The sequence below is a fragment of the Chelonoidis abingdonii genome, chromosome 3 (assembly GCF_003597395.2).
Source record: "Chelonoidis abingdonii isolate Lonesome George chromosome 3, CheloAbing_2.0, whole genome shotgun sequence".
Classification (NCBI taxonomy): Eukaryota; Metazoa; Chordata; order Testudines; family Testudinidae; genus Chelonoidis; species Chelonoidis abingdonii.
Window position 1 is genome coordinate 11,914,884 of NC_133771.1, and position 27,684 is coordinate 11,942,567.

General features: G+C 49.7%; 1 protein-coding gene across 1 annotated transcript in view; it reads left to right on the forward strand.

Annotated features, from left to right (window-relative positions):
* The window catches only part of TRAM2 (translocation associated membrane protein 2), a 59,008-nt gene that overhangs the window by 13,353 nt on the left and 17,971 nt on the right, over positions 1-27,684 (forward strand). The window contains exon 2 of the mRNA XM_075063603.1: positions 13,641-13,646. Coding sequence (XP_074919704.1) covers positions 13,641-13,646 — 6 coding nt within the window. The remainder of the gene's footprint in view (positions 1-13,640; positions 13,647-27,684) is intronic.

A 27,684-nucleotide genomic window follows, 5' to 3' on the forward strand; every position in this document is an offset into this window, starting at 1 on the left:
TGCTATTCCTGTTCTAAAGAGAAGGTGGCTTGGGGTCTGTTTCTCAAGATGGTCTCAGGCTGAGGGTGGTGGTGATAGTTTAACATCTGTACGGTGGTAGCACCTGGAGGCCAAACAGCTGTGGTGATGGGTGCTGCACAGACAGAATAAATTGCCTAGGGAGATTGTGGAATCTCCATCTCTGGAGACATTTATCTAACCTACTCTTAAATATCTATCAGGGATGGCCTAGACAGTGTTTGGTCCTGCCATGAGGGCAGGGGACTGGACTCGATGACCTCTCAAGGTCCCTTCCAGTCCTAGAATCTATGAATCTATGACAGTCACTGTCTTAAAGAGCTGACAACCAAAGGGTGAGAGTTCCAAGAGTGTGAGTGAGTTAGGGTACGTCTGCACGGCAGCCAGGGGTGTTCTTTCCAGCTCGGGTAGATGTACTTGTGCTAACTTTCATCAGGCTAGTGCACTCACAGTAGTAGTGTGGCCGATGGCTACGTGGGCAGTGACACGGGTTAGTTGCCCGAGTACATACCCAGGAGTGAGGGGTGCAGCTAGCCTGTCCCATCACCCACGTAACTCCAGGGCCACTGCTATTTTGGCTCACTATCTGGATCAAAGCTAGTATGTGTACATCTACCCAAGGCAGAAGTGACACCCCCTGACTGCAGTGTCAATGTACCCTTAGGAGCACAAGTTCCTGGGAGGGCTGTAACTTCCCCAAGTCCCTGGGGCTGAGGCTCCTAAATGACTTAGGATGGTTTGATAAGCCCATTCCAGACCCCGTTGACACTCGGTGAGATTTAGGTGTCTCACTCCCTTAGTCTCTGAAAGTCCCAGTATACAAGATGAGACACAGCAGGTAGGAGACAAGCAGGCTGACGTGAGGGACTCTGGGTATAACACAAATCCTAGGATGGGCCTAGTCCTTGGTCAGCTGTGAGCTGGGGTTGCAACTTGCCACCTGCATTCTGAACTTTCCCGCTCTGGTGCTGTCTTCCTCTTTGGATCCACCAGTACCTCCCAAGTGACTTACAAAGGGTTGTGATTCTTTCTTTTCTACTTCAAGAACGTCGAAAAAGCTGTCACCAGCACCTCCAGGTTCTGCATGCCCATCTTTGGACCAAATAGTTTTACAGTTGCTGTTTCTATTATAAATTTCTTATGTAGTTAGATCTTTTATTGGACACTTAGTGCAGTTCATCCTAATGCTTTGCAAACACCAGTACTTGCCATGACCCTGTGAGTTTGGGAAGTCTTATCCCCATTTTACTGATGGGGAAATTGAGGCACAGAGCGGTTCTGTGACTAGCCCAGAGGCACAGAGCCAGGGCTAGCACTCTTGAGTTCCTGTTTCACTGTCCTGTGCATGGGCCAATAGATCATGCCCCTCTGTCTGCACAGTACCCTGGATTATGTTAAACAGCATATATTGGGTGGTGTAAATACTTGGTGCCAGTCCTGCTCCAAATGAAGTTATCCAGCCACATCAGATCATACGCAGGGGGTCAAATACTGGGATGACCTCACTGTGATGGGTAAATACTCATATGACTGAGCAGAATTTGACACTCTAATTTACATGTGGCCAGCAGGACATACAGGTGTATGAATCTACCAGCCCTTCCCTGCAGGCCCAGGGCAGGGCTGTGCCTCTGCGTGCTGCTGCCACCTCAAGTGCCCCTGCAGCCAGTGGGAAGCTGCGGGGGCAGTGCCTGGGGGCAGCAACGTGTGGAGGCCCCCTGGCCCACTCCACCTGGGAGCCCCAGGTAAGCACCGAAGCCCCTCCCAGAGCTTGCAGCCCCACCCCCTCCCTGCTCCCAAACTTCCTCACAGAGCCTGCACCCCCTTCCCACACATCCCCTCCCTGTACCCTCTTCCCAGGTACTCCCAGCCCACAAACTCCCTCTGAGAGCCTGCACTCCTCACCCCTCCTCCTGCACCTCCGTCCCCTGCCCCAGAGCCTGCATCCAGCACCCAAACTCCTTCCCAGAGCCTGCACTCCAGACCCCCTCCCCCACCCAAACTCCCTCCCAGAGCCTTAGGCAGGTAGGGGCGGGAGTTTTGGAGTGCGGGTTCTGGGCATCATGAGTGACATTATTGGCTGGCTGGGAGGATTTAAGATTTGGCACTGGCCCTAAGGTAAACTGAGTTTGAGACCCCTGGTCTAGATGATGAGACTGGGTTCTTCTGGCTTTAAAATGTTGTTTGCCCTGAGAGGGCACAGCTAAGCTTGCCAGTTAGGTTAAACAGTGGTTCCAGTTGTATTATTTCAGTGACTTCATCGTTATTAATCTGGGCGCTTCTGGGTCAGTGGAGACCATAGAGTTTGAATTTGTAACCACATCTGGAACTGTTTGAAGCCTTCGAATGAAGTTAGTGCCAGTGGTGGGTATCCGAATGAAAGCTCCAGAGGCTTCCGTCCTCTGTGCGTAGAGCAGGCACAGTAAAAGCAGCAACAATGCAAGCTTCCTCCCCACTTGGGAGCAAGAAGCAGTACTCAGAGTATGAACTTTGACCCTGCTAGTGCCCCAAGGCAACTCTTCACAGTCGCACTAACAAAAACCAAAGTAACCCGGTGAATTGCTGTAGAAACACTGTGTGCCTCGACTTGGAATCTCTAGGCAGCCCGCTCTACTGGACTTGCATAGCGGAGACAGTCACCAGCAGGTGACACTCACTACGCTTGCGAATCTCTGATCACATGGTGCTCCTGGGTTTCTCCCTAGAGGGACAAGGAAGACACGGGTGTTATCGGCTGTAGCTGACACTTTATGGAATAATTTCACACTTATAGAAATTCTGATTTAGTGTGAAGGAAAATTTCACAGTCTCTGTCATATCAGCCTCTTTAAAAGCTGCCCTTGTGCTTTGGTTCCACCTCATATGCATAGCAATGGCGGGAGGAGGCAGGGTTGGGAAGAGAATCAGCTTCCAGATGCAGAGAATATTTGGTCCAAGTTCCATGACTAGACTTGCGGTAATGTTAGAAGGACCGGCAGCAACATTACTGTCACAAATCTCATGAGCCCTCAGGCCTGCAAAGCCATTGCTGCATAGCCCAGGAAGGCTGGGATTCTCAGTTCCCCCCTGACATACCACATCTGTTTCCAAACCTGGCTGGTCATGAGACTTCAGACATTTAAAACTGAATCATTCTGATGACTAACTTGCTTTCTGATTCTTTTCTGCTTCAGTTCAGACATGGGTTTTAGTGGTTGCTATCTTGATTTGCCAAAGCTAGTAGAAAACAGTGTTTTGTGTCATCTGAAAGCTTGGAACCCCGCTTTGAAATAGCAGAAATCGTTAACTTTAGCCATGCATGAGATTGTCTGCTAAAATCACATTGGAATTGACCAGAGCTTTGGGAGTAGAATGGAAAGGATGTTGTGGTGTTAAGGTATGAAATCTTGCAGCCAGCATGACTGGAAGTCCCTTGGTGGGCAGTAGAAGTGCTTTAGGACCAGTAAGCTTTACAAAGCCCTGGTCCGCGAATAGAAAGAAATACTTTTGTTCTCTACTATGTGTCCCTATTATGTGGCACAAGGTCTCTGAGATATTCACTAAGGATTTGGATTGCAGGTGGGCTGCAGGAGACTGAAATTCTGTTCTCCCACTCTGCTGCTGGCTCCCTGTCTGACAATGGGCAAGTACCTCGGTTCCCCATCTGTGAAATGGAAATGACACAGGGCTCCTCCTCATAAATCCGATACATACAGATGATAGCGCTGTGTAAGTCATAATATCACTAGCTATCACTGCCTAGTTGTTGTGTAGGGCTTTTTAGAATACAACTGAAATGCAGCAACCTCTGGAGTGGAGGGTGGTTGCTGAGTAAACAGTTGTCATGCTCAGTAGTTGTGCGGGAGAGAAGGGAATGTTTGGCCAACACGGTGGGCAAATCCCTCTCTTGGATTAAGTGCTATGAGACCTTTAATATCCCCATAGAAACTTTGTTTTTTAAGGCCTTATCTGAAGGACACTGAGACAGAGTTGCAGTGTTTTATAGATTGCAGTCTTCTAAATGGCGGTTGTTAACCTGTAGTAAATGCAGCTTCTGTCTATTTGTGTTGAATCTCACAGTGCACTAAGTCTTTTGTTTCTAAAGCTCTCCACTTGCCTGCGTGGTATGGAAGAAGCTAGATGGCTCATGGGGGGGTGAATAGAAAACTGGTGTGTTGCCACTTGCTTGGATACATTAACATTCCAGGTTTTAATTCTCTGATTTCAGTACAGATGATTCAGCTTGTCACATTTTGTTATCACTAACTCAAGTATTTGCTGCTAACACTGCACTCTGCGGTGAAGGGGGTCTTTGCACACCGTGAATTCCACCTCCCCTGCGAGGTAGGGTAAATACATCAATTTGGTAGCTGGGAAAACTGATACACGGATTAAGTGACTTGCCCAAGTTTACTTTGTCAGTAGCAAAGTTCTGACAATAGAAACCAGGAGTCCTGATTCCTATACGGTGTCCTTCATTAGTAGATCTCAACTGGATGTACAAAGCAAGTCTGTATGATTATACCCATTTTACAGATGGGGAAACTGAGGCATGGGGCATGTGACTAGCCAAAGTCACCCAGCAAGCCAGTGGCAGAGCTCCTTGGTATCCTGGGTCCCAAGTCTTTGCTCCATCAACTAGCCAATGATCCCCAACCTTTTTTGTCTGGCGGGCACCTGGATGATGAGCCACCGAGGACCGTGGCCGGTGGACGAGCATCTGCGGAAATGCCACCAAGAAGCAGCATTTCAGCAGCAACGCCTTTGGATGCTGCTGCTGCTGCTTGGCAGCGTTTCGGCGGATGCTTGTCCATTGAACAGTACGTGAGCACACATAGATGCCCCAGCGGGCGCCCGTGGACACCGCGTTGGGGACCACTGAACTAGACAGTTCGGCCTTTATATTAAATGTCATCAGTGCTAGCTTATATTTATCATCTGAATCCTCTAATCACCTTTGTGTGTGTGTGTCTGTGTAATAACAATGTATTTTACATTGTAAAAATTACTCTAGATATTTAATTACTTTCTTTGAGAAGGTTACTGACCTTGTGGATAGAGGGGAAGTTGTAGATATGATGTATCTTGATTATAGTAACCCCTTTGACACATGACAATCTCGTAAGCAAACTAGGGAAATGTGGTCTAGATGAAATTACTACAAGCTGAATGTAAGTCTGGTTGAAAAAACTACTCAAAGAGTAGTTCAGAGGTCCTCCCAGTTTGACAGGGAACCAATCTAGTGAGGTCCTTCAGGGGTCTGTCCTGGGTCTGCTACTATTCAATATTAATGGCTTGGCTAATAGAGTGAAGAATATGCTCACAAAATTTATGGATGACACCAAACTCAGAGGGTTGCAAGCACTTTGGAGGACAGGGTTAGAATTCAAAATATTGGATTCTTGGTTCAATCTTGATACACTGGAGAACTGGTCTGAAATCAGCAAGATGACATTCAGTAAAGATGAATGCAGTGTACTTCCCTTACGAAGGAAAAATCAAATGCATAGCTACAGAACAGGAATAAGTGGCTAGCTGGTAGTACTGCTGAAAACGACCCAGGGGTTGTAATTAGGCTTGGCAGAGTACGATTTTTATTTATTTTTAAAATAAATTTGGTGGATAATATTGATGCTTATTTTTAAGCATTTTTTCTATTATTAATTTAAATTTTCACTGTTGCAGGGAATTATTGAGGGGTGTTGTCATAAGCATAAGTCCCAATTCTGAACCTTAGCGTCTAAAATGTGGGTGCCTGCATGAACCCTCCAAGCTTAATTACCAGCTTGGATCTGATAGCGCTGCCACCAGCCAGAATTCCAGTGTCTGGCTCACTCTGGTCTCCCCAAAACCTTCCCTGGGGGACCCTAAGACTCAGAGGCCCTGAGTCTTAGGCTCTCACAACAAAGGGAAATAACCCACTTCCCTTCCTCCTCTTTACCTCCTCCCAGATTTTCGCACCCTGGGTACACTGGGAGATCACCGTGTTTCAAGTCCTTGAAACACAAACACAGAGAGGACCATTCACCTTCCCCCCTCCTTCTTTTTCCCCCTCCCAGTCTTTCCCTGAGAGAGACCGTAATCCTGGCACAGAGATTCCTATCCCCTTGAGCCTCAACTAGAAAAGAAAATCCAACAAGTTTTAAAAAGAAAGCTTTATATAAAAAGAAAGAAAAAGATGAATAAAAATGTGTTCTCTGTATATCAAGGTGACAATATACAGGCGTAGTTTAAAAGAAAAAAATGAATAAACAGCCTTATTCAAAGAAAGAAATACAATTGAAACATCTGCCAGAACGTACACAAGTAAATACAAAAAATATAAAAACTATATTGTTTAATCTGTAATTAATTGGGAAACAGAAGATTAGAAAGCCTGGAGATAGAGAGATTACTCTCAGAGCCGAGAGAGCAACAGAGACACGGACAAAGGACACACACCCAAAAATTCCCTCTCTGGGCTTTGAAAAATCTGGTTTCCTGATTGGTCCTCTGGTCAGGTGTTTGGTTCCCTTTGTTAACCCTTTACAGGTAAAAGAAACATTAACCCTTAGCTATCTGTTTATGACAGGTGTCAGATAATCATTTAATGACAATAGACATTGAGATACAAAAGGAAAAACTTTATAACCATTAAAACACAAATTGTCAACATCATATGTCAAAGTACACAAAATAAATATCCTTAAATCAAACTCTAATACAGTCTCAAGCAGCATTTTTCTTACTCTGCCTATATGTAAATTTCTGTTATCATTGATGGAGGTATTTTTCCATCTGTTTGTGTGTATGTATAGTAAAATCAACATTTACTGAAACTTACCGGTAAAAATCCAACCCTTCCAAGCCCAGGTACAGTGGATCACAAATTAAGTATGACTCAACAATGTGTTGCAGTTGAGAAAAAGACTGATATTAACAGGAGTTTCATATGTAAGACCTGGGAAGTATTTGTCCCTTTCTACTTGGTACTGTGTTAAGTTCTGGGCACCACATTTTAAGGAATATGTGGACAAACTAGAGAGAGTCTTGAGGAGATCAGCTAAAATGATATAAGGTTTAGAAAACCTGACCTCTGAGGAAAGATTTAACAAACTGGGCATGTTTGGTCCTGAGAGAAAAAAAAGAACTGGGTGGGACCCGATAACAAACTTCAAATCTGTTAAGGGCTGTTCTCAAAAGGCCAGTGATCAATTGTTCTCCATGTCCCCCAAGGGTTGGACAAGAAGTAATGGGCTTAATCTGCAGCAAGAGATATTTAGGTTAGATATTAGGAAACACTTTCTAACTCTAAGGATACTGAAGTACAGAACAGGCTTCCAAGAGAGGAGGTTTTTAAGGACAGGTTACATTTGTACGGGATGGTCTAGGTGAGTGGTTCTCAAACTTTTTTCTTTCACTGACCACTTGAAAATTGCTGAGGATTTTGACGGACCTCTTAATGATCTTTCCAAATATTGTTTGTACCATGTGCTTTGGATAAAAGTGCTATCAAAAAACTTAATTTTTTTTGTTCTACAAATAAAAGCGCACAACTTGTATTTTACTATCAGTAGTCTTACCTTTCTAATGCAATGGATGTGCCCTTTCTCCTCCACCACAGAGCTGGGGCTGGGATTAAGGCCCATCTCTCCATGGCAGCCCCAGCCCTGGAGCGGGGGAAAGTCACCTCTTTCTCTGGCTGTCACGGCCCTACACATCCCAAATTCCCTTCCACCCCCTCTTCTCACCCCACTGCCCTCTCCCACCTACCCTCTATTTCCCCCCAAGGCCACCACCTCACCTTATGTGTGTCTTCTCCAGGGTCCAGGCACTTAATTAGTGGAGCTATGCTTGTGCACCTCCACTAATTAGGTGGATGGCCCTTCATTCTCTTGTGTGCGGCCACCCAGGTGTGCGCCTTAAAGGGAACTATCCACAGACCACCTGAATGGAGCTTGCAGACCACTGGTGGTTTGTGGACCACAGTTTGAGAACCTCTGGTGTAGGTACACTTGGGCCTATCTCAGTGCAAAGGGTAGAACTATATGGCCTCTTGAGGTCCTTTCCAGCTCTATGTTTCAAAGATTGTCTATATAAAGTAGCTTCCCAAAGACCACACAATGCTCCCGCACACTTGTATTTCCCTGCTTCTAAGCAATTTTGTGCTGTTGTTGTCTTCTCTTCTTTGTTCTTAATTTAGGAATGCCTATACTGGATCAGACCCAGTCTATCTGGGTCTGTATTCTGTCTCAGAAAGTGTCCAGTATTAGTTGATACAAAGAAAAATAAAATAAACTACTATTATGACCTAGCCTGCCTCCCAAGGAAAATTTCTTCCTGACCTCTGTTAGTCATAGCTGAGAGTATGAGGTTTTATATCCTCTTGGAAGAAAACATAAAATCATCGCTAATAAAGTCTGCAGATGCTGCAGAAATTAATGGTGTGGTATATGGTGAGGATAGATCACTGCCTGAGTGATCGGGATCATGTGGTAAACCAAGTGCAAGCAAACAATGTCCGTTGTAAATACAGCAAAATATACCCCTACGAACAGAGACTGTAGGCCATGCTTACAGGATGGGTACACTGTCCTGGGAAGCCATGTGTGGCAGGGTGGTCACTCGCTCCTGCCTGGGAAGGGTTAGAGCCAGCCCTGCAGAGGGCTGGGGCTGTGGAAGGAAAGAGCTGGGTTGATTGGGGGAAGCAGCTGCAGCTTGGCCATGCCCCAGTCAGAGCCCAGCTGGCCCTATAAAGAGGCTGGAAGCCAGGAGCTCAGAAGTCTCTCTCTGCCTTTAGAGGGAGAAGGGCCTGGCTGTAGGGAGCTAGACAAGGTACCTAGAGTGGAGCAGGGCTGGGGAAAGGCAGAGGAGCTGGGGAGCTCCTGATTGGAAAGCCCCAGGCCGCAGCCTAGCATTAAGCCAAGAGGTGCTGGGAGTTGCAGAGGGCAGCCCAGGAGTAGGCAAAGGCAGCAGGTCCAAACCCCTTTGCTGTGATGAGTGGCTTATACTGCAGTCTGCCCCAGATAGCAGGGGCTAGATGAAGACTGCCTCAATATTGGCTACTGCCCAAAGTGGGGATAGTGGGGTGGGGGTTCCCCTGGGAGGGGGAGACCCCGTTAAAGGGGCACCATGGTCCTGGGAGGGACATGGGGGCCAGTAGCTGGAAGGCGGATCACCGGGCTGCAGAGGGCGCTCTGGAGCTGAATCGAGCTAATTCCCAGAAGTCACCAGCAGGAGGCGCCGCAGGGGTGAGTCCACTCATCTACACCATGACTCTGAAAAAGACTTGAGTCATGGTGGATAATCGGCTGAACATGAGCTCCCAGTGCAACACGGTGGCCCAAACTTAGGCTAATGTGATCGGGAGATGCATAAACAGGGGAATCTTCAGTAGGAGAGGAGGAGTTAATTTACTCTGTATTTGGCGCTGATGCAACTGCTGCTGGACTATTGTGCCCAGTTCTGGTATCCACAATTCAAGAAGGATGTTGATAAATTAGAGAGGGTTCAGAGAAGAGCCATGAGAATGATTAAAGGTTTAGCAAACATGCCTTATAATGACAGACTCATGGAGCTCAATCTATTTAGTGTATCAAAGAAAAGGTTTAGGCATGGCTTGATTGCAGTCTATAAATACCTACATGGAGAACAAATATTTGACATGGGCTCTTCAGGCTAGCAGAAAGGTACAACTCAATCCAGTGGCTTGGAGCTGAAGCTAGATAAATTGAGACTGGAGAGATGTAAATTCATGACAGGGAAGGGAATTAACCATTGGAACATCTTACCGAGGGTCCTGGTGACTTTTAAATCAAGATTCAATGTTTCTAAAAGGTTGTAAACATTTTGGGGTAGAGATCTGTATGGTATTTATGGTCATGCAGGAGACAACTAGATGACTTCTTGAGGTCCCTTCCAGTCCCGTGATTCTATGTCTAGCTATGGCATTATGGAGGCAATCACGTGTGGTTTGCCGTAACACTTTGTTACTTTTACCCTTTTATGTGCAGTTTCCTAGTGGATAGAGCACTCGACTGGGACTCAAGAGACCTGGGTTCTATTCCACTAACTTGCTGGGTGATCTTGGGCACCGCTGCTCTGGGCCTCATTTTTCCCATCTGTAAAGTGGGAATATGAAACTGACCTCCTTTGTAAAGTGCTTTGAGATCTACTGATGACCCTAATAAAATAATAACATCGTCTTACTCTCATTGAGCTGAACTGCACTTCCGGTTCCCATAGCCTTGTGGGGACGATAGAATTGGACTGAAGTGACATCTCAGTGGAATGTCACTTTGAGAAGTCCGATGGGGGCACGAGTCGAATGGGCAGTTCATGAACATACGTAGTGTGCTGGAGGGTCAATCCACATCAAACCACCTGTGCAGCTCAAGGCTCAGGGTATGGTGCGACTCTAAACTCCAAGATGTGCAAGTCTTTGAAGGTTCCCAGGGTTCTGTTCAAAACTAGCACGGCAGTCTCTCCCCTAGCCAGGTAGTCTCTGTGAAGTGGGACGGGGGCAGGAAAAACCTGTAGCTGCTGTTTACTTTTATACTAAACAACTGGTTTATTTAGCCAGGCACCTGTGCCTTAACCTTTAGTACTGTGCATACCTAGGAACCTCAATAAAAGGGATCTGGCTTTCAGTGGGAGTTCTAGAAGCCCTACATCTCTGAAAATCAATTTGTTTAGGTCCTGGACATTAAGCAATCACTTAGGCGGGATCTGGGGAATAGGTAGTTTAGAATACCTAGATTTTGTATTGCACTTTTTATCCATAGTTTTCAAAGTGCTTTCCAAAGAAGGTCTGGGTGGTTAGCCCCATTTTACAAATGGGGAAACTGAGGCAGTGGGAGGCTAAAGTGACTTGTCCAAGGTGACCCAGCAGGCCAGTTGCAGTTGGGACTAGAATCCAGGTCTTCTGAGTCCCAGTCCATTTCTCTGTTTGCTGTGCCACACTTCTTATTAGTAGCTCAGTCACCCATGACTGAAATTCCTGCCTTAACCTCTCAATGCCTCAGTTTCCCTACCTCCAAGAGGTGATACGCAGCTTGAGTGCTGAAGTAGTTAAGAGACCCTCGGACGGAAGATGGTAAATCAAGTGGATACTTCTAATCAAATCCATCTTCTAGTGAGGCCTGTTGAATTGCAGAGATCTCTGCCCAGGCAGCCTGCTTGCACCCCGTTGCGGGGTTTACTGTCATCCATGCAATGCATGGAAGGCGCAAAGCTCTTGAAGTGCTCGGTGTCGCTGTTGATTGGCTGGCCCTGGAGACAGTAGCTGTGCTGTGTCGATAGCATTTGATTGCTGTGGTCTGTCGGGATAGAGCCTGGAATGTCTGCTCTGGCTCTGCTATTCTAGAGCTTCAGGACCTGCTCCCTTCCATCTCGCTCAGGGTCGGGTTTCTGGTATTTGTTTTTGGTTCTGTTTCCTGGGGCGTGACGTAGGGAGTGCTGTATCGCTCAGTGTCGCAGCCCCACCTCCCGCTTGGCCTGTCGTTCGCTTGGACCCTGCTAACCAGGGGGCAGATGGATCCATTTTGTGACTGAACGCCAATGAAAATGCAGCCTTAGCTCTTGGTTCCAAATGGCTTGGTTGCCTTGTTTCCAACCTTTCTCCAGCTGAACAGCTGAGGCTAGAGTCCCAGAGAGCATGGGAGTGATCAGATCTCGGTGCTCCTGCAGTGAGGAACTGGAAACTAATACTTGCTTACCTCTCCTTCCTGCCCTCCCCTGACGGACTTCACACTCACCTCTACGGCCATGCTAACCTCTCCCTGCCTGAGCTCCTCTGTTCTGGTTCTGGGTCCAAAGGTCGGATTGAGACCCAGCAGCAGTGTGAAGTTCAGACCCAGGGATGTGGCTTCCCAATCCCAGCCTTCCAGAGTTCTGGCCTTCCTCCCCACACTGGGCAGCCCTTGCTCAGCCCCGGTCTCAGCACCCTCCTGAACCCCGGAAGGCTCTTAGAGTAGCCAGCTTGCCAACAACTGAACTCACGTGGGATTTCAAGGAGCAAAGAGACCATGCACAGATGCTGGATGGACACTTGGGGTTAACATGCACAATACAGACACATCATTTTGAAAAATTTTAGCCCTGGTATCCTTGAGGTTTTGTGAGCAGGATAGAATTAACCCTGATGTGCTTACCAGGCTCTCAGCCCAAAACGTGGACTTTACAGGATGTATCTATAGATGTGTGCCATCTGCAACAGCTTCAATTTGATTACTAAAGCTGCTTTTCCTCTCCACCCAAGGAGTTTAACAAGCATCTGCCGCTCTCCTCAGTGGTTCTGGCATGGCTAATCCCTGTGTCTGTCACCAGTAGGAGGGATTATTGTAAAGATCTGCTGGCTAAATCTGTTTACAATCTACGGCGCTTTGCACCCAGCACAGGGCTGAGGTTATTCTGGGGAGCCTGGGCATTCATTTGTGAACCAAAGCCACTCAACGTACTGTGCTGGTATCCCTAAGTGCCCATTAAAACCAAACAGTTTTCAAAGGCAAACACTATAATGCTTTAGCCCTCTGTGATTCCTTCCCTTTTTAAGAGCAAGAGGCTGGGGTGTGTGAGTGAGGGCCTGTCCCTCAGCCTGATGTATTGTTCAGCCATTTGGGGGCTTTGTCACACTATGACTAGAAATCCTGGCTCCTCAGTACAAGGCTCCGTGTAAAGCATCCTTAGATTGAACTGATCTTGCGTGATCACAGTGTGCAAGGATGAATGGAGCATGCTTCATCCTGAAGGACTTGGGAGCACTTCAGAGACGGACAAACGGGGCACGTCAGGGATCAGGGAGTGTAATTCCGTCCTGATCACTAGTCGTCACAACCTGTCTGTAAGTCTGTCCCCTCCCTGCGCTTTCCAGTGGGGTGCTTTGCTTCTTAGTCCGGCTGTTGGCATGGCTGCTCTGTAGTTAAGTTTAAATCCAGTTTAAGTCCCCTCCGTGATGTGACATCATGACTACAATGTGGTCCTGTCTACCCCTTTGCCATTTCCCTTTTAAGCTTAGTCTTTTGCAGCAAGGTGAAGGCCCCAAAGAAACAGCTGATGCCTCTTGATTACCCACAGAAGTGGTGCAGTGGGGCAGCGTAATCTCCTCCCCCCATATGCTGCCCTGATTTTAAGGGATCTGCTCTAGGCGATGAGCTGCGATTAACAGGGGAGCTAATAGTGGTATCGGACTTCACCTGCAAACTGGATTGGACTGAAAGTACCAGCCTTGCCCAGGACACCAGCAAATCATAGTCTCCACTCACCTAGTCTCATAAATCAGTTTAGACTGTTGGCTGAGCAGAGGATCTGGACTTAACCAGCATGCACTGCAATGTGATTGGGGTTGGGACGTGTGACCCGGGGGAAAGAGGTTGCTGACAGGACTGGACTTTGTCTCCTGAACCGAGTTCCTTGTGATTGGTTACTGAGCAGTCGGCTTTGTGGAGCAAAGGCAGCTGGCTAGGAAGAGGCAGAGGGATACAAACAGATGTAGCTGGCTCTAAACAGGGCACCCTTTGCCATGAACCGTACAGAGCTGGGATTTCAGTGGAGACGGTTCCTGCAGGGTGGATTGTTCTGAGGATATGGGGAGGGGAACCTATACCTGGTTCATTGAAAATACTATGATTTACTTTAACCAGGTGTGGTTTTTTTGTCTTCAACAGGCAACAGCCAAGACTGCCTTCCTATTCATCTTACCTCAGTACAACCTTAGCGTGCCTACAGCAGGTAAGAACATCCACATCAAAGCAGCAGCCCTGCATACAAATCCTCCGCAGGACCTCAGCAGACTGTGCCACTCGCCCTCATTACTAAGCATCCCCAGCTGCATGGGATAGTCTCACATTCCATAAACGTACGTGACACGGGGGATTTTCTCATAGTAAAAAGCTACTTTAAAAAAACCAGGCTAGCAATTAGGGAGCAGCTCAGTTACTGTTTATCTGGGCTGTTAATCCTCATGCGTCAGGGCAGAAACTTCCCTCTAGCTGGGGTCAGGAAGAAAATTTCCCTAATGATACACAGTAGTTCCATCCCTCTCCCACAAAACCACTTGACCAAACCAATCGAGGCACCTCACAGCATAATCCTCCCAAACTGTCTTAACATTCAGACAAAAAATAATTGCCTGGCTCTATGCACCAGGTGTTTTTATTGTCTGCTAAGGAGCATTTGTTTGAGACAACGTGTTGGACTTAATGGGCTATTGGCCTTTTCTGGTTTGCCAATTCCTACAACTTTTAATTCTTGATATAGTTAGTTGCTGGATGGAAAGAAAAGAAAAACAGAACAAGATCACTTCATTGGTTAAATGAAGTCAGATGTGAGTGCCCCAGTAAAAGAAATGCAGCACAATCTACCATGCTCTGTTCAGACATATAGTAAATGCCAGTCCTTTCCCCAAAGAACTTGCAGTTTCTGATCATCCTAGCCACTGGAGATGGAAAAGATCTGTTAGGCTGTCTTGCCCGTCTCTTACCCAGAGCTCTTCCTACAATATCTCTTCCAGTGCTCTATCCAGTCTTGCTTTCATTGACCTAAGTAATGACCCATCTGCTGTGTTCTCTGGGAGAGCAGGTTTAAGTGTTCGCTATATGTAGCTTGGTTAAGTGGTGCCCAAGGGGATGAGTGTGTGGTGCATGGCAATCTGCAGATATTTAATGTGTGTAAGCGCCAAGGAAGGAAAGGAGTTGTGAGAACTAAGGGCTGGTCTGCAATGAAATGTTACATCTGCATAGCTACCACTGGGGGATGGGGGGTGGCGCTTGAAAAACTCACACCTCTGAGAGATCGAGTTAATTTAATCCAACACCCGTGTAGACAACCCTAGATCAGAGGAAGAATTCTTCTGCCAGTTCAACCACCACCTCTTCAGGAGGTGGATTAACTAGAGCGATGGGACAATCTCTCCCTGTCGCTGTCGTTGGTGTCTACACTGAAGTGGTGCAGTTGTGTTGCTGTAGCATTTGGAGTGAAGACATAGCCTAACAGTGTGGGGTATAACTAAGGCTAATGAGATGAAAGGGGACCGTTTCTGATCATAACATTAATGTTTAGGCTAGAAGGGGCCACTCTGATAAGACGGTTACTCACCTTTGTAACTGTTGTTCTTCGAGATGTGTTGCTCATATCCATTCCAGTTAGGTGTGTGCGCGCCGCGTGCACGTTCGTCAGAGAAACTTTTACCCTAGCAACACTTGGCCGGTCGGCTGGGCGCCCCCTGGAGTGGTGCCGCCATGGCGCTGCATATATACCCCAGTCGACCCGGCCACCCCTCAGTTCCTTCTTGCCAGCTACTCCGACAGTGGGGAAGGAGGGTGGGTTTGGAATGGATATGAGCACACATCTACGAAGAACAACAGTTACAAAGGTGAGTACCGTCTTTTCTTCTTTGAGTGCATTGCTTATGCCATTCCAGTTTAGGTATTCGCGCAAGCCTTACCTAGCGGAGGGTGATGAATGTGGCAGATGGAGCACCACTTGCACCAAAGGCTGCTCATCTCTAGATTGCTGGACCAACGATAGTGCGAGGCGAAGTGTGGACTAATGACCAGTCGCGCCGGCTATCTCTTGGGATGGCACGTGCGCCAGGAATCGGCCTGAGGAAGCTTGAGCTCTGGTAGAATGCGCCTGGGTGGCGTCCCAAGGAACATCGCCAGCATAGCACGTTGCGAATGCAGGCTGTACCCAGGAGCAAATCCTCTGGGCGGAGACTGGCAGCCTTTCATCGCTCCGCGACCGCCACAAACAATTGAGGAGACTTGCGGAAGGGCTTCGTTCTCTCAATATAGAAAGCAAGCGCTCTACGCACATCTAAGGTGTGTAGTTGCTGCTCCCGCCGAGAAGAGTGGGGCTTTGGAACGAAGACCGGGAGGAAGATGTCCTGGCTGGTATGGAAGGCAGACACTACCTTAGGGAGGAACGCCGGATGAGGTCGCAGCTGCACCTTGTCCTTAATGGAAGACAGTATAAGGTGGGTCCACCGTGAGGGCTCTGAGCTCAGAGACCCGCCTGGCTGAGGTAATGGCCACCAGGAAGACTGTCTTCCATGACAGGTACAGGAGTGAGCAAGTCGCGAGTGGCTTAAAGGGCGGTTGCATCAGCCTGCTTAGGACTAAGTTGAAGTCCCAGGTGGGGGCAGGGCGACGTGTGGGGGGATAGATGCGCTCCAGGCCCTTAATGAACCGAGAGACCACTGGGTGAGAAAATACAGAATGAGCACCCTCGCCTGGATGGAAGGTGGATATAGTTGTGAGGTGCACCTTCAGGGAGGATGTCTCCAGGCCCTGCTGCTTAAGGTACCAGAGGTAGTCTAAGACCGTGGGAATCGAGGCCTCTAAGGGGGTAACGCCCTGAGTCGTGCACCGGCATACGAAGCGCTTCCACTTAGCTGAATACATGGAGCGGGTGGAAGGCTTCCTGCTACTGAGGAGAATATGCTGTACCGGAGCAGAACAGCACAACTCTGCAGCGTTTAGCCATGCAGGAGCCACGCCGTGAGGTGGAGGGCACGCAGGTCCGGATGGCAAAGCCTGCCGTGATCCTGTGTGATCAGGTCTGGGAAGAAAGGGAGGGGAACCGGAGTGGTCACCGACAGATCCAGCAAGGTGGTGTACCAGGGCTGCCTGGGCCACGCGTGCCCGATCAGGATCAGATGCGCTTTGTCCCTGCGGAACTTCAGCAGGACCTTGTGTACCAGAGGAAACGGAGGGAAGGCATACAGTAGGCGGTGTCCCCAGGGCAGGAGGAACGCGTCCGTGATCGATCTGGGGGAGAGACCCTGGAAGGAGCAGAACTCCTGGCACTTCCTGTTCGAGCGGGAGGCGAACAGGTCTACCTGGGGAAACCCCCACCTCTGGAAGATGGAATGTATGATGTCTGGCCGAATTGACCACTCGTGGCAGAGGAAGGACCGGCTCAGCCGATCCGCCAGGGGGTTCCAGACCCCCGGGAGAAAGGACGCCACTAGGTCCACCTGGTGGGCTACACAGAAGTCCCAGAGTCGAATGGCCTCCTGACGCAGGGGAGATGAGCGGGTCCCCCCCTATCTGTTGATGTAGTACATGGCCGTTGTGTTGTCCGTAAACACAGAAACACAACGGCCACGAACAAGCCGCTGGAATGCTTGACAGGCCAGGCGGACGGCTCTTAACTCCCGGACGTTTATATGGAGCGTGAGCTCCTGGGCGGACCAAAGGCCCTGGGTCTGCAGGCGACCTAGATGGGCCCCCCAACCGAGGGATGACGCGTCCGTCGTCAAGGTCAGCGACGGCTGCTGAGGTTGAAACGGCATCCCTGCGCATACCAGGGACAGATTCAGCCACCAATCGAGGGAGTGGAGGAGGCTCGGAGGAACCGTGACCAGGACGTCCATAGGGTCCCTGCTTGGGCGGAAGACCGAATGGAGCCACGTTTGGAAGGGCTGCATGCGGAGCCTGGCGTACTTGGTGACATAAGTGCATGCGGCCATGTGCCCCAGCAGGCCCAGGCAGGTGGGAGCCGAGGTGAGTGGGGAGGCCTGCAGGCCCCGGATGATCGAGACGATCGCTTGGAAGCGGGCCTGGGGCAAGTAAGCCCTGGCGAGCGTGGAGTCCAGGGTTGCTCCTATGAAGTCCAGCCTTTGAGTAGGGACCAGTGTGGATTTCTCCATGTTGAGGAGCAGTCCAACCGGGAGAAGAGGGCCATGATTACGCTGACGTGCTGATGGACCTGAGTCTGAGAGGTCCCTTTGATGAGCCAGTCGTCGAGATACGGAAACACATGTATCTGCTGCCTGCGGAGGTGTGCGGCGACGACTGCCATGCACTTTGTAAACACCCTCGGGGCCGTGGAGAGGCCAAAGGGGAGGACTGCGAACTGGAAGTGCTGGTGGTTGATCGTAAACCGAAGGTACTTTCTGTATGGTGGAAAGATGGCAATGTGGAAGTACGCGTCCTTCATGTCGAGGGCAGCGTACCAGTCTCCAGGATCCAAAGACGGGATAATAGTTCCCAGGGAGACCATGCGGAACTTCAACTTGAGCAGCCACTTGTTGAGCCCCCGCAGGTCTAGAATAGGCCGGAGGCCTCCCTTGGACTTGGGAATTAGAAAATTGCGGGAGTAAAACCCCTTTCCCCTCTCAGCTATCGGGACCTCCTCTACGACTCCTGCGGCGAGGAGAGACTGCACCTCTTGCAAGAGGATTTGCTCGTGAGAGGGGTCCCTGAAGAGGGACTGGGATGGGGGGCGGGAAGGTGGGGATGAAGCAAATTGGAGGTGGTATCCTTGCTTCATTGTGCGCAGCACCCAAATGTCCGAGGTAAGCTGGGACCACGCCGGGAGGAAGTAGGAAAAGGTGGTCGGAGAAGGGGGGAGAAGGATCCTGTGTTGAGGCTGGTACGCCGTCCCCGGGCGCACCTTCAAAAATTGGCCTTAGGCCCTGGTGGAGCCTTAGAGGGCCCTTGGCTCTGCCCCCCTTGGGGGGCCGGATTGGCGTCTCCGCGCACCCCACCCGCGCCTCCTACTGAGGTCCTGCCTGTTTCGTGGTGGAAAATACGGGCGGCGGGGTTGGGGCCTAAAGGGCCTACGCTGGGTCACGGGGGTATGCATGCCCAACGACCTCATGATGACCCTATTGTCCTTCAGGCTCTGCAATCGAGGATCAGTTTTCTCTGAGAACAAACCCTTGCCCTCAAAGGGTAAGTCCTGAATAGCGTATTGAAGCTCCGAAGGTAGGTTAGAGACGTGGAGCCAGGAGATACGCCTCATGGTGATGCCAGAGACCAAAGTCCTGGCAGCCGAGTTGGCTGCGTCCAGGGAGGCCTGAAGAGAGGTCCTGGCCACTTTTTTGCCCTCCTCTATGAACGCCATAAATTCTTGGCGTGAGTCAGGGGGTAGCAGCTCTGTGAACCTACCCACCTCCGCCCAGGTGTTATAATTATATCGGCTCAACAGAGCCTGCTGGTTGGCCACCCGGAGCTGTAGGGCACCCACCGAATATACTTTGCGCCCCAGGAGGTCCATTCACCTAGCCTCCTTAGACTTCGGGGCAGGCGCATGCTGACCATGGCGCTCCCTCTCGTTGACTGACTGGACAACTAATGAAGAGGGGGGAGGGTGAACATACAAGTACGCATACCCCCGAGAGGGTACCATGTACTTTCTCTCGACCCCCTTCGCCATCGGTGGAATGGAGGCTGGAGACTGCCACAGAGTGTCGGCAGTGGCCTGGATGGTTTTAATGAACGGCAGTGCCACCCGGGTCGGGGCATCCGCGGCCAGGATGCTCACAACAGGATCCTCGACCTCTGGGACTTCCTCCACCGGGAGGTTGATATTAAGAGCCACCCTTCGAAGGAGGTCCTGATGGGCCCTAAGGTCTATCGGCGGAGGCCCTGAAGAAGAGGTCCCCGCCACAGCCTCATCCGGGGAAGAGGAGGAAGATACCCCGGGAATGAGGGGGTCCTGGATAGCCCCATGCTTCTGGGGTGGTTCCTGCTCCAGCTGTCCTGGGGAGTCCGGAGGATGGGTGACGTGCTCTTCCGACTCGTCCGCGGGGGGGCGGGAGATGGTGGCCTCTGGTGCCCGATGTTCCGAGGCAGCAGAGTGGGCCTGGATTAGGGGAGCACCCTGGGCTTGATGGTACGCCCAGGGTGTCCAAAAGGACAACTGTTGAGGCCCGGCATCCTGAGGACGTGCATCCTGAAAGACCCCCGTGGGCACCTCCGTGTTCCGGTCCCGGTCGTAGTAGCTGTCTGCCTGCGAGGAGATGGACGTCTGTCTGGACGGCCACGGAGGAGCAGAAAACCCCGACGCTGAAGTGCCAACTGATCTTGCACCCCGGGACCGTGGAGACCGGTGCCGGCACGCAGAGCGGTACCGAGAGCGAGACCGGGACCTGCGACCAGCTCAGTGCCGGGAGGTCGACTGGGATCTCGAGCCCCTATGGCGAGATCTGTTCCAGGAGGAACGGTGTCTGTGACGGTGCCGGGAGCTGGAGCGGTACCGTGAGTAGCAGGATGGGGAGCGAGAGACTGACCGGTGCCTTGAGATCGACCGGTGCCTTGAGGTTGATCGGCGCCATGAGCTCGACCGGTGCTGTGGGAAGCGGTGCCGGGATTGAGAGCAGTGCCGGGAGCAGGAGCGACGTCTCGATCTGGAGCGTCCACGGGATCGTGACCTTGTGCGGTGCTGGTCCGCCAAGCTGAGAGACGACGGTCTGGCCAGGAACGGCTTGCCCATGGAAGGTGGTACCCGCACCGGCGGTGCCTGGGGTAAGGGCGGTGCTGGATCGATCATGGCGATCAAGTCTCTCGCCGCAGAGAACATCTCTGGAGTCGACGGCAAAGTGAGCTCTACCACGGCGGGTGCCAGGGAGCTTCCAGGCGCCGGACTCGACGGCCCTCGCAGGGCTGGAGTTGACGGTGCCGCTTTAGGCGGTGCCACGGCAGGTGTTGGTGCCGGCGGTCCGACTTAGGTGCTGTGTCTGGCTGCGACGCGGGTGTTGTCGAGCCTGTCTGAGGTTTCGCCGTCTTCGACCTCAGGGAGAGGGAGCGGCGTAGAGTTGACTTCGGTGCTGGCTGCGGCCGGTGCCGGGAAGCCTTAGGCATACCAACGGTGCCCAGTACTGTAGGGGCGGCCTTGCTCACCTGCTGGCTTGTGCTTGGTGCTGAAGGCGAGGGCGCTAGCGCCGCTTCCATTAGGAGCTGCCTTAACCTAATGTCCCGCTCCTTTTTGGTTCGCGGCTTAAAAGCCTTGCAAATTGGGCACTTAGAGGACAAGCGCGATTCCCTGAGGCATTTCAGACAGGAGTCGTGGGGATCTCCTGTCGGCATCGGCCTATGGCAGGCCGCACATTGCTTGAAGCCCGGTGAGCCAGGCATGAGCTCCAGCACCGGGTGCGGGGCAGGGGTTACCCCCCAAACCCCGCTGATTCACTTATAACTAACAACTACAACTATAACTATAACTAATCCAACTAACTATATAAGAACAAACAACTAGAACTATGGTTAGAAAAACGAGAATTAGAACTACGAGTAGCTAGGGAAGGTGGAGGTCAGCTAAGCCGCACTCCACTGTTCCAACGACCGACACGGGTGGTAAGAAGGAACTGAGGGGTGGCCGGGTCGGCTGGGGTATATATGCGGCGCCGTGGCGTCGCCACTCCAGGGGGCGCCCAGCCGACCCGCCGAGTGTTGCTAGGGTAAAAGTTTCTAACTGGAATGGCTATGAGCAATCACTCGAAGAAGAACATCTAGTTTGACCTGTGTAGCGCAGGCCAGAGGATTCCACCTGGTGAATACTGCAGTGGAGTGAATTCTGTGAACCTAAGGCATAATCTCCCAAGGGAAGTGGGGAAAGCCCTGTTGTTTGGGACATGTAAAAACAGGACCAACCATTGGGTATTATAGGGAACAGCCCCGAATTGGCAGCAGGGAGATGGAGTTGTTAGCTTCATAGGGCCCCTTCCATCCCTGACCCAATTGTTCTGTAGTGCAGTAGAACACACTTGTAGAAAACTTCTGTTGCTAGCTTCAGTTTTTCTTGTCTCAGCTTCATCTCCATCTCGAGATGAAGACACTGTCACACTAGCTGCTCATAAATCCAACAGTCCCTAATTAAGTTACTCAGAGGTACCTTCTCCTGCAGTTAGCAAAAGAACAATTGCAGGTAGTGAAATACTTTAAAAGAGATGGGATGGTCCAACTATGGTGTGTCAAGTAATGAAACTGCTAAAAGCCTCATAAACCCTGCAACATTTATTATAGGAATTACCAGACTATCTCAGACCCAAGCTCCATGGAGCCCAGTATCCTGCCTCTGATAGTGGCCAGCAGCAGATTCCTCAGAGGAAGGTGTAAGAACCATGGCAGATCACACACATGGCAGATCACACACAGGTGTTGTCCTTGTCTCCGAGGGCTAATATCCTTTACAAAATGTTGTCTTTAATTAGAACTCTGGATATTCTTGTTATGAAGATAAACGTCCAGCGCTTTCAATCTTGCAAAGTTCTTGGCCTCAACAATTTCCTGTGGCACTGAGTTCCACAACTGAAGTTTTACATGTAGTAGTATTTCCTGTTGTTTTTTGAAATTGCCACCTCTCAGCTTCATTGCATGTCCCTTGATTCTTGTGTTATGAGGCAGGGAGAGTAGATGCTTTCAATCCACCTTCTCTAGACCAGTAATTTATTTTATCTTTTTTATCAGCACTCTGCTTATTCATCTGTAAGGTATCAGTCCCTTCCTAGGAGAGTTTTTCCAGGCCCTTGATCATTCTCAACTTTTCTCTCAGCCCCATCCAGTTCTTCAGTACTTATTTTAATAACTTAAATGTGATCAGATACCACAAGTAGCTGGGATTATACAGACTCCATATTTAAAATGTGACTCATGCTGTCTGGAGTAGCTCACAATTGTGAGTGCCAATCTCAGTTCAGACTGTCAGAAAACAGGGTAGACACCCCAAACTGGTGGTATATTCGATAATTGGATTTTACCAAGCCAAGAACAATTGTGAACTTCTGGATCATTATATTAGCCTTACCATGGAGTCACAAGCAGTTCCCTTAGGCTGTCCAGCCAGTTTTGCCACTCAGACGAACTAGGCTTTGTGATAATGGTCCCTTATACCAAATATCACTCGACATTCTGTTACTCCCACCCTCAAAGGGTTAGTCACTTACTCTGGACTCAATCTCACACCAAAGATACCTCTGGTAGCCAATTTTTCGAGTAAACTAACTAAAGGTTTTTTAGCTAAGAAAGGAAATGAGTTACTGAGAGGTTAAAACAGGTAAAATACATTAACAGGTGAGTCCAAGTTTGTAAGTCCAAAATGCTAGTGGAGATGTGGTGATCTGCGAGTTTTCCATACCCCTCTCAGGGTTACCCAAAATAACTTTGAGGATCTTTGTCTTGCTTCTGGAGTGCTCTCCTACAAGTGTCCAAACAGTCCAGAGATACATGCTCCATCCCTGGATCCATCCTTACAGCTGCTTTCTGTGGAAGGCAATCTGGCAAGTGTTTTCATCACAGCATGGGCTCTCTCTTTGCGGACTAAATACAAACTGAGCTTGTGACTTTCCATTGTCAAACACAACAAACCACACCTTGAAGTTAGCAGTCTTTTACTTTTCCAAGGCCTCAATCTCGTGTGATGTATAAACCTAACGTAAATACAGTGTGATAGCCAGAAACAGTCCATTAGTTTTCATGGAATTTACACATCCAGTACATTCCCATTTTAACACTAACGCACACTTTAATCTAGGGCATGGTCTACGTGGGGGATCAATCTAAGATACACTATTCTCGTAGTTGAAGTTGTGTAGCTGAAGGCAATTTAGCTTAGATTGAATTAAAATATTACTTACGTCACATCCTCAGGGCGCGCCGCGGCTCCTCCGTCAACTTTGCTTCTGCCTCTTGCTGAGCTGGAGTTCAGCAGTCGACAGGAGAGCGGTCGGGGATCGATTTATCACATCTACACCACATGCGATAAATCGATCCCTGATAGATCAATCACTACCTGCCGATGCGGTGGGTAGTGTAGACGTACCCGAGGTTTATCTCATTACCAGCTATACATAGTGTAAAGTGATAGGTTATAGGTAAGTGAAGACAATAATAACATTTCTTTGATGTTCACCCACAGGTGATTTGGTCCGTGGCTTTGATCTGAGCTGGCCTGTCAGTGTCACAGTGACATTGTCCACGTTTGTTAGGCCTCAAACACCAAATTTGGCCCATTTAAAATGTGTCCTGCCTGTTTAAAAGATTAGGCCCCACTGTTTAAAAGTACTTAAGCATTGCTGTTCTCAGCATCAAGATGCCTATCCAGCCCCTGTCATCCAGTCCCAGTATCTGGCAGTCAGAGGCTTAGGGACACCCAGAGCCATGGGATTCCATTCCTGACCAATCTGGGTAGTAACCTTTGATTGACCTATCCTCTGCAAACTTCTCTAATTCTTTTGGCCTTCACAATATCCCCCAGCAATGAGTTCCACAGGTTGATTGTGCGTTGCCTGAAGAAGTACTTCCTTTTGTTTGTTTTAAACGTTCTGACTATTCATTTCATTGGGTGACCCCTCATTCTTGTGTTATGTGAAGGGATGAATAACACTTCCTTACTCACGTTCTCCACGCAATTCATGATTTCATAGAGCTCTATCATATCCCTTCTTAGTTGTCTCTTCTTTTCCAAGCTGAACGGTTCCAGTCTTTTTAATCTTTCCTCAAATGGAAGCTCACGTTCATTATCATTTTTGTTGCCCTTCTCTATCTTTTCAATGTCTAATATATCTTTTTTGAGATGAGGTGACCAGGACTGCACGCAGTATTCAAGGTGTGGATGTACCATGGATTTATATAGTGGCATAATATTTACTGTCTTCTTATCTATCCTTTTCCTAATAGTGCCTAACATTAGTTTTTTTGACTGCCGCTGCACAGTGAGTGGATGTTTTCAGAGAACTAGTCACAATGACCCCAAGATCTCTTTCTTCAGTGGTAACAGCTAAGTTAGACCCCATCATTTTGTATGTATAGTTGAGATTGTTTTCCAATGTACATTGCTTTGCATTTATCCACATCGAATTTCATCTGCCACTTTTTTTGTCCAGTCGCTCAGTTTTGTGAGATCCCTTTGGAGCTCTTCACGGTCAGCTTTGGCTTTAACTACCTTGAGTAATTTTGTATCACTGGCAAATTTTATCACCTCACCCTTTTTCCAGATCATTTATAAATATGTTGAACAGCACTGGTTCCGGTACAGATCCCTTAGGGACACCACTGTTTACCTCTCTCCCTTATGAAAACTCACTGTTTATTCCTGCTCTTTGTTTCCTGTTTTTTAACCAGTTACTGATCCATGAGAGGACCTTCCCTCTTATCGCAGGACAGCTTACTTTGCCTAAGAGCCTTTGTTGAGAGAGCTTTTCATCCTGCCTTTCCCAGCTCCCTCGCAAAACTTCCCTGAGCTGCTGCTGTTTGCTAGCTCCTCTGCTCACTTAGGAGCTGGCTTTTTAAACCCTCTGCTCTTCCTGAGTAGCCCTGCCCCCTGGTTAAAGGATCCTTGCACAGATATTGAGAGAGGGCGGAAACACTTAACATAAGCTACTACAGGAGAGTTAAGGCAGTTTAGCGTAGGGTTCGTCTACCTGGAGAAGCTATTGTGAAAGAAGCTGGGATATGAATTTAAAGTGGAATGGCTATTTTGCACTAGCCTCCATGAGGACATTTTTATTCTGCATTAAGGGTATGTTTCTACCATGGAGCTGAAGGCATAACTTCCAGCTCGGCTAGACATACACACGCTAGCATTGACCAAGCTAGTGCACCAAAAATAAGAGTGTAGCCCCAGCAGCACAGGTAGTGGCCAGAGTACATAGCTATGGGATTGTACGAGAGTGCCCACCAGCTTATGCTGCTGTTCGTGCGGCCAGGGCTGTGCTGCTAGTTTGCTTGGTAGAGCATTATCTCAGTGGAAGCTAGAATGCATACGTTTGCCTGAGCTGGAAATTACACTTCCAGCTGCTGTGTAGACGTACCCCGCCGAACACTTTTTTGCAGTTTAGTTTAATCCTCTTCCAAAGTGGATTAACCTAGACTGGACAAAGGCATTCTGAAGTGGAGTAAGTGTGTCCATGCAGGGAGTTTTGCTGAGTGGCTACTCTGCACTTAGCTATCCTGGGCTATTTCCCCATACAGACAACCCCTGCATGTTCCAGTGGCTTTACAAGGGAAAAGTAAAAATGGTGCCACCTTTTTCAACAGATCAGCTCCCTGCATGTATTCAAGCTGTGCTTGCAGGCTTGATTCACAACCTGGTTCCTAAACTTGATCCCGCTTAGGAAGTGCTGTGCTGACCCAGCTGTGGGAGGGTCAGCGGGGTTCTGGTCTGGTTTGCCCATCGCCAGAATTTCTACTGGAGGCACAGGTTGTGTTCTCTGTCACACCAGTGAGTAAATCTGCGGTAGCTCCATTGATTCAGGCAGCAGACGTGGCCTGCACGCTCTGTATTATAGCTGCTAGTGCCTGCGTCCAAGAGGATCCAACCCGAGGTCTGATCTCAGGCAGAGCTTGCTGAGGTGGCAGTTAGGGAAAGCTGCCGTTCACTTGTGAACTGAGCAGTCTTGTCAAGGGTCAGGGAGAGGCGACCTGGGAGTCCTCCTGGGTCCTTTTAGACCCTGATTCTGCAAGGTACATCAGCCTGCGAAGGAGTCTCAGGGGGTTCCTCATGTGCCGTGCTGAATGAGTCTTATCACTCCAAGATATGTGTGTCTTAAAGGGCACTCACAGGCCCCAGTGAAACTAAGCCCCTAGTGTGGGCTTAAGTGCATCTCTGCTCAGTTCGGCCCACACTTGGCAGGGGCCCTAAATGTAGGTTGCATTAACCAATACTGAATGAGAAGCATCTTTGTGTTTTTCTTAACATGAGCAAGTTCCTCTTTTGAGGGAGTTCAGTGCTACCATTCATGCCCTAATCCTAGTCCTTCCTGTGATGTGACCCCATAGTCATAGGCGCCGACTCCATGGGTCCTCCAGGGCTGAAGCACCAACGGAAAAAAATTAGTAGGTGCTCAGTACCCATCAGCAGCTCAGGCTGCCTTCCTGCTCACCGGCAGCCCCACTGATCAACTCCTCCGCCTCCCTCCCAGCTGTTCCAGGGTGTGCACGAGGTGCTGGGAGGGAGAGGGAGGAACAAGGATAGGGTGCGCTCGGAGGAGTGGACAGAAAGAGGTGGGGAAAAGCCCGGGAAGGGGTGGGGCCTTGGGGGAAGGGGTGGGGTGGGCAGGGCGGGTGCAAGGCTATTTTGCTCCCTAGGCGAAACTTCCACCTTGCACTCCCCTCACCCGCCCCCCACACATTGGTTCATTGAGGGGCAAATCCCAACGAACCTTTATAGACCCCAGGGGCCAGCTGTGCCCAGAGGCTGCTCCCCAGACCAGGTTCCCCCCTCCCCGCTCCCTGAATTCCCCTGGAGGGTGCACAGCCCCCCCGCCCAGCGGCCCCTGCTCTGAGTCCACTGACTGTCTTTGCTGGCCTTGGGCTGCTGCCGCAGCTTTGCAGGGAGGAACCGCCTCTGGAGGCACTGGAGAGCCAGAGCATCGGCTTGCGGGTGCGGCGAGCCCCAGCCATGGAGGAGCTGGCGTGGTGCAGGGGGGTAGCAGCCCTGCAAAGGTGGCGGCACCGCCGCCGCTAGTGGGGAGCAGCCACCCCCCCATACACACCCCTCCTGCCCAGGCTGTGGCCCAGTGCTCTCTTCTCTCCTCCTCCCCCTGCATTTGAGTATAACCCTGAGGTCCTACTGTAATTATGCAAAGTGTGGGCCATTAATGGTGGCTTGGAATCTTGATGGCTCCTATTGACTAGGACAGTTGAATGTAAATAGCCCTGTTTACCTGCAAGCCTGCCTGTCTAGGTGCAGGCCAGCCCGTGGGTAAGGAAAGATGAGATCTTGCAGTGACGTGACCATGTCACCTGATACTGGACTCCATCTTAAACCTGGTGCTTTTCCATTTAGAAGGAGGGGTGGGGACCCAGAGAGACAAAGGATTCCTGCCTTGTGCCAAAGCTATAAAAGGGGGTGGAGCAGGACAGAGGGGGTCCCAGTCATCAGAAAGCCCCTGCTTTTCACCTAAGATGCCTGCTGGAACTAACAAGGACTGTACCGGGGAAAGGATTGGGCCCAGACTAGGAAGGTGTCTAGTCTGTGAAAGAA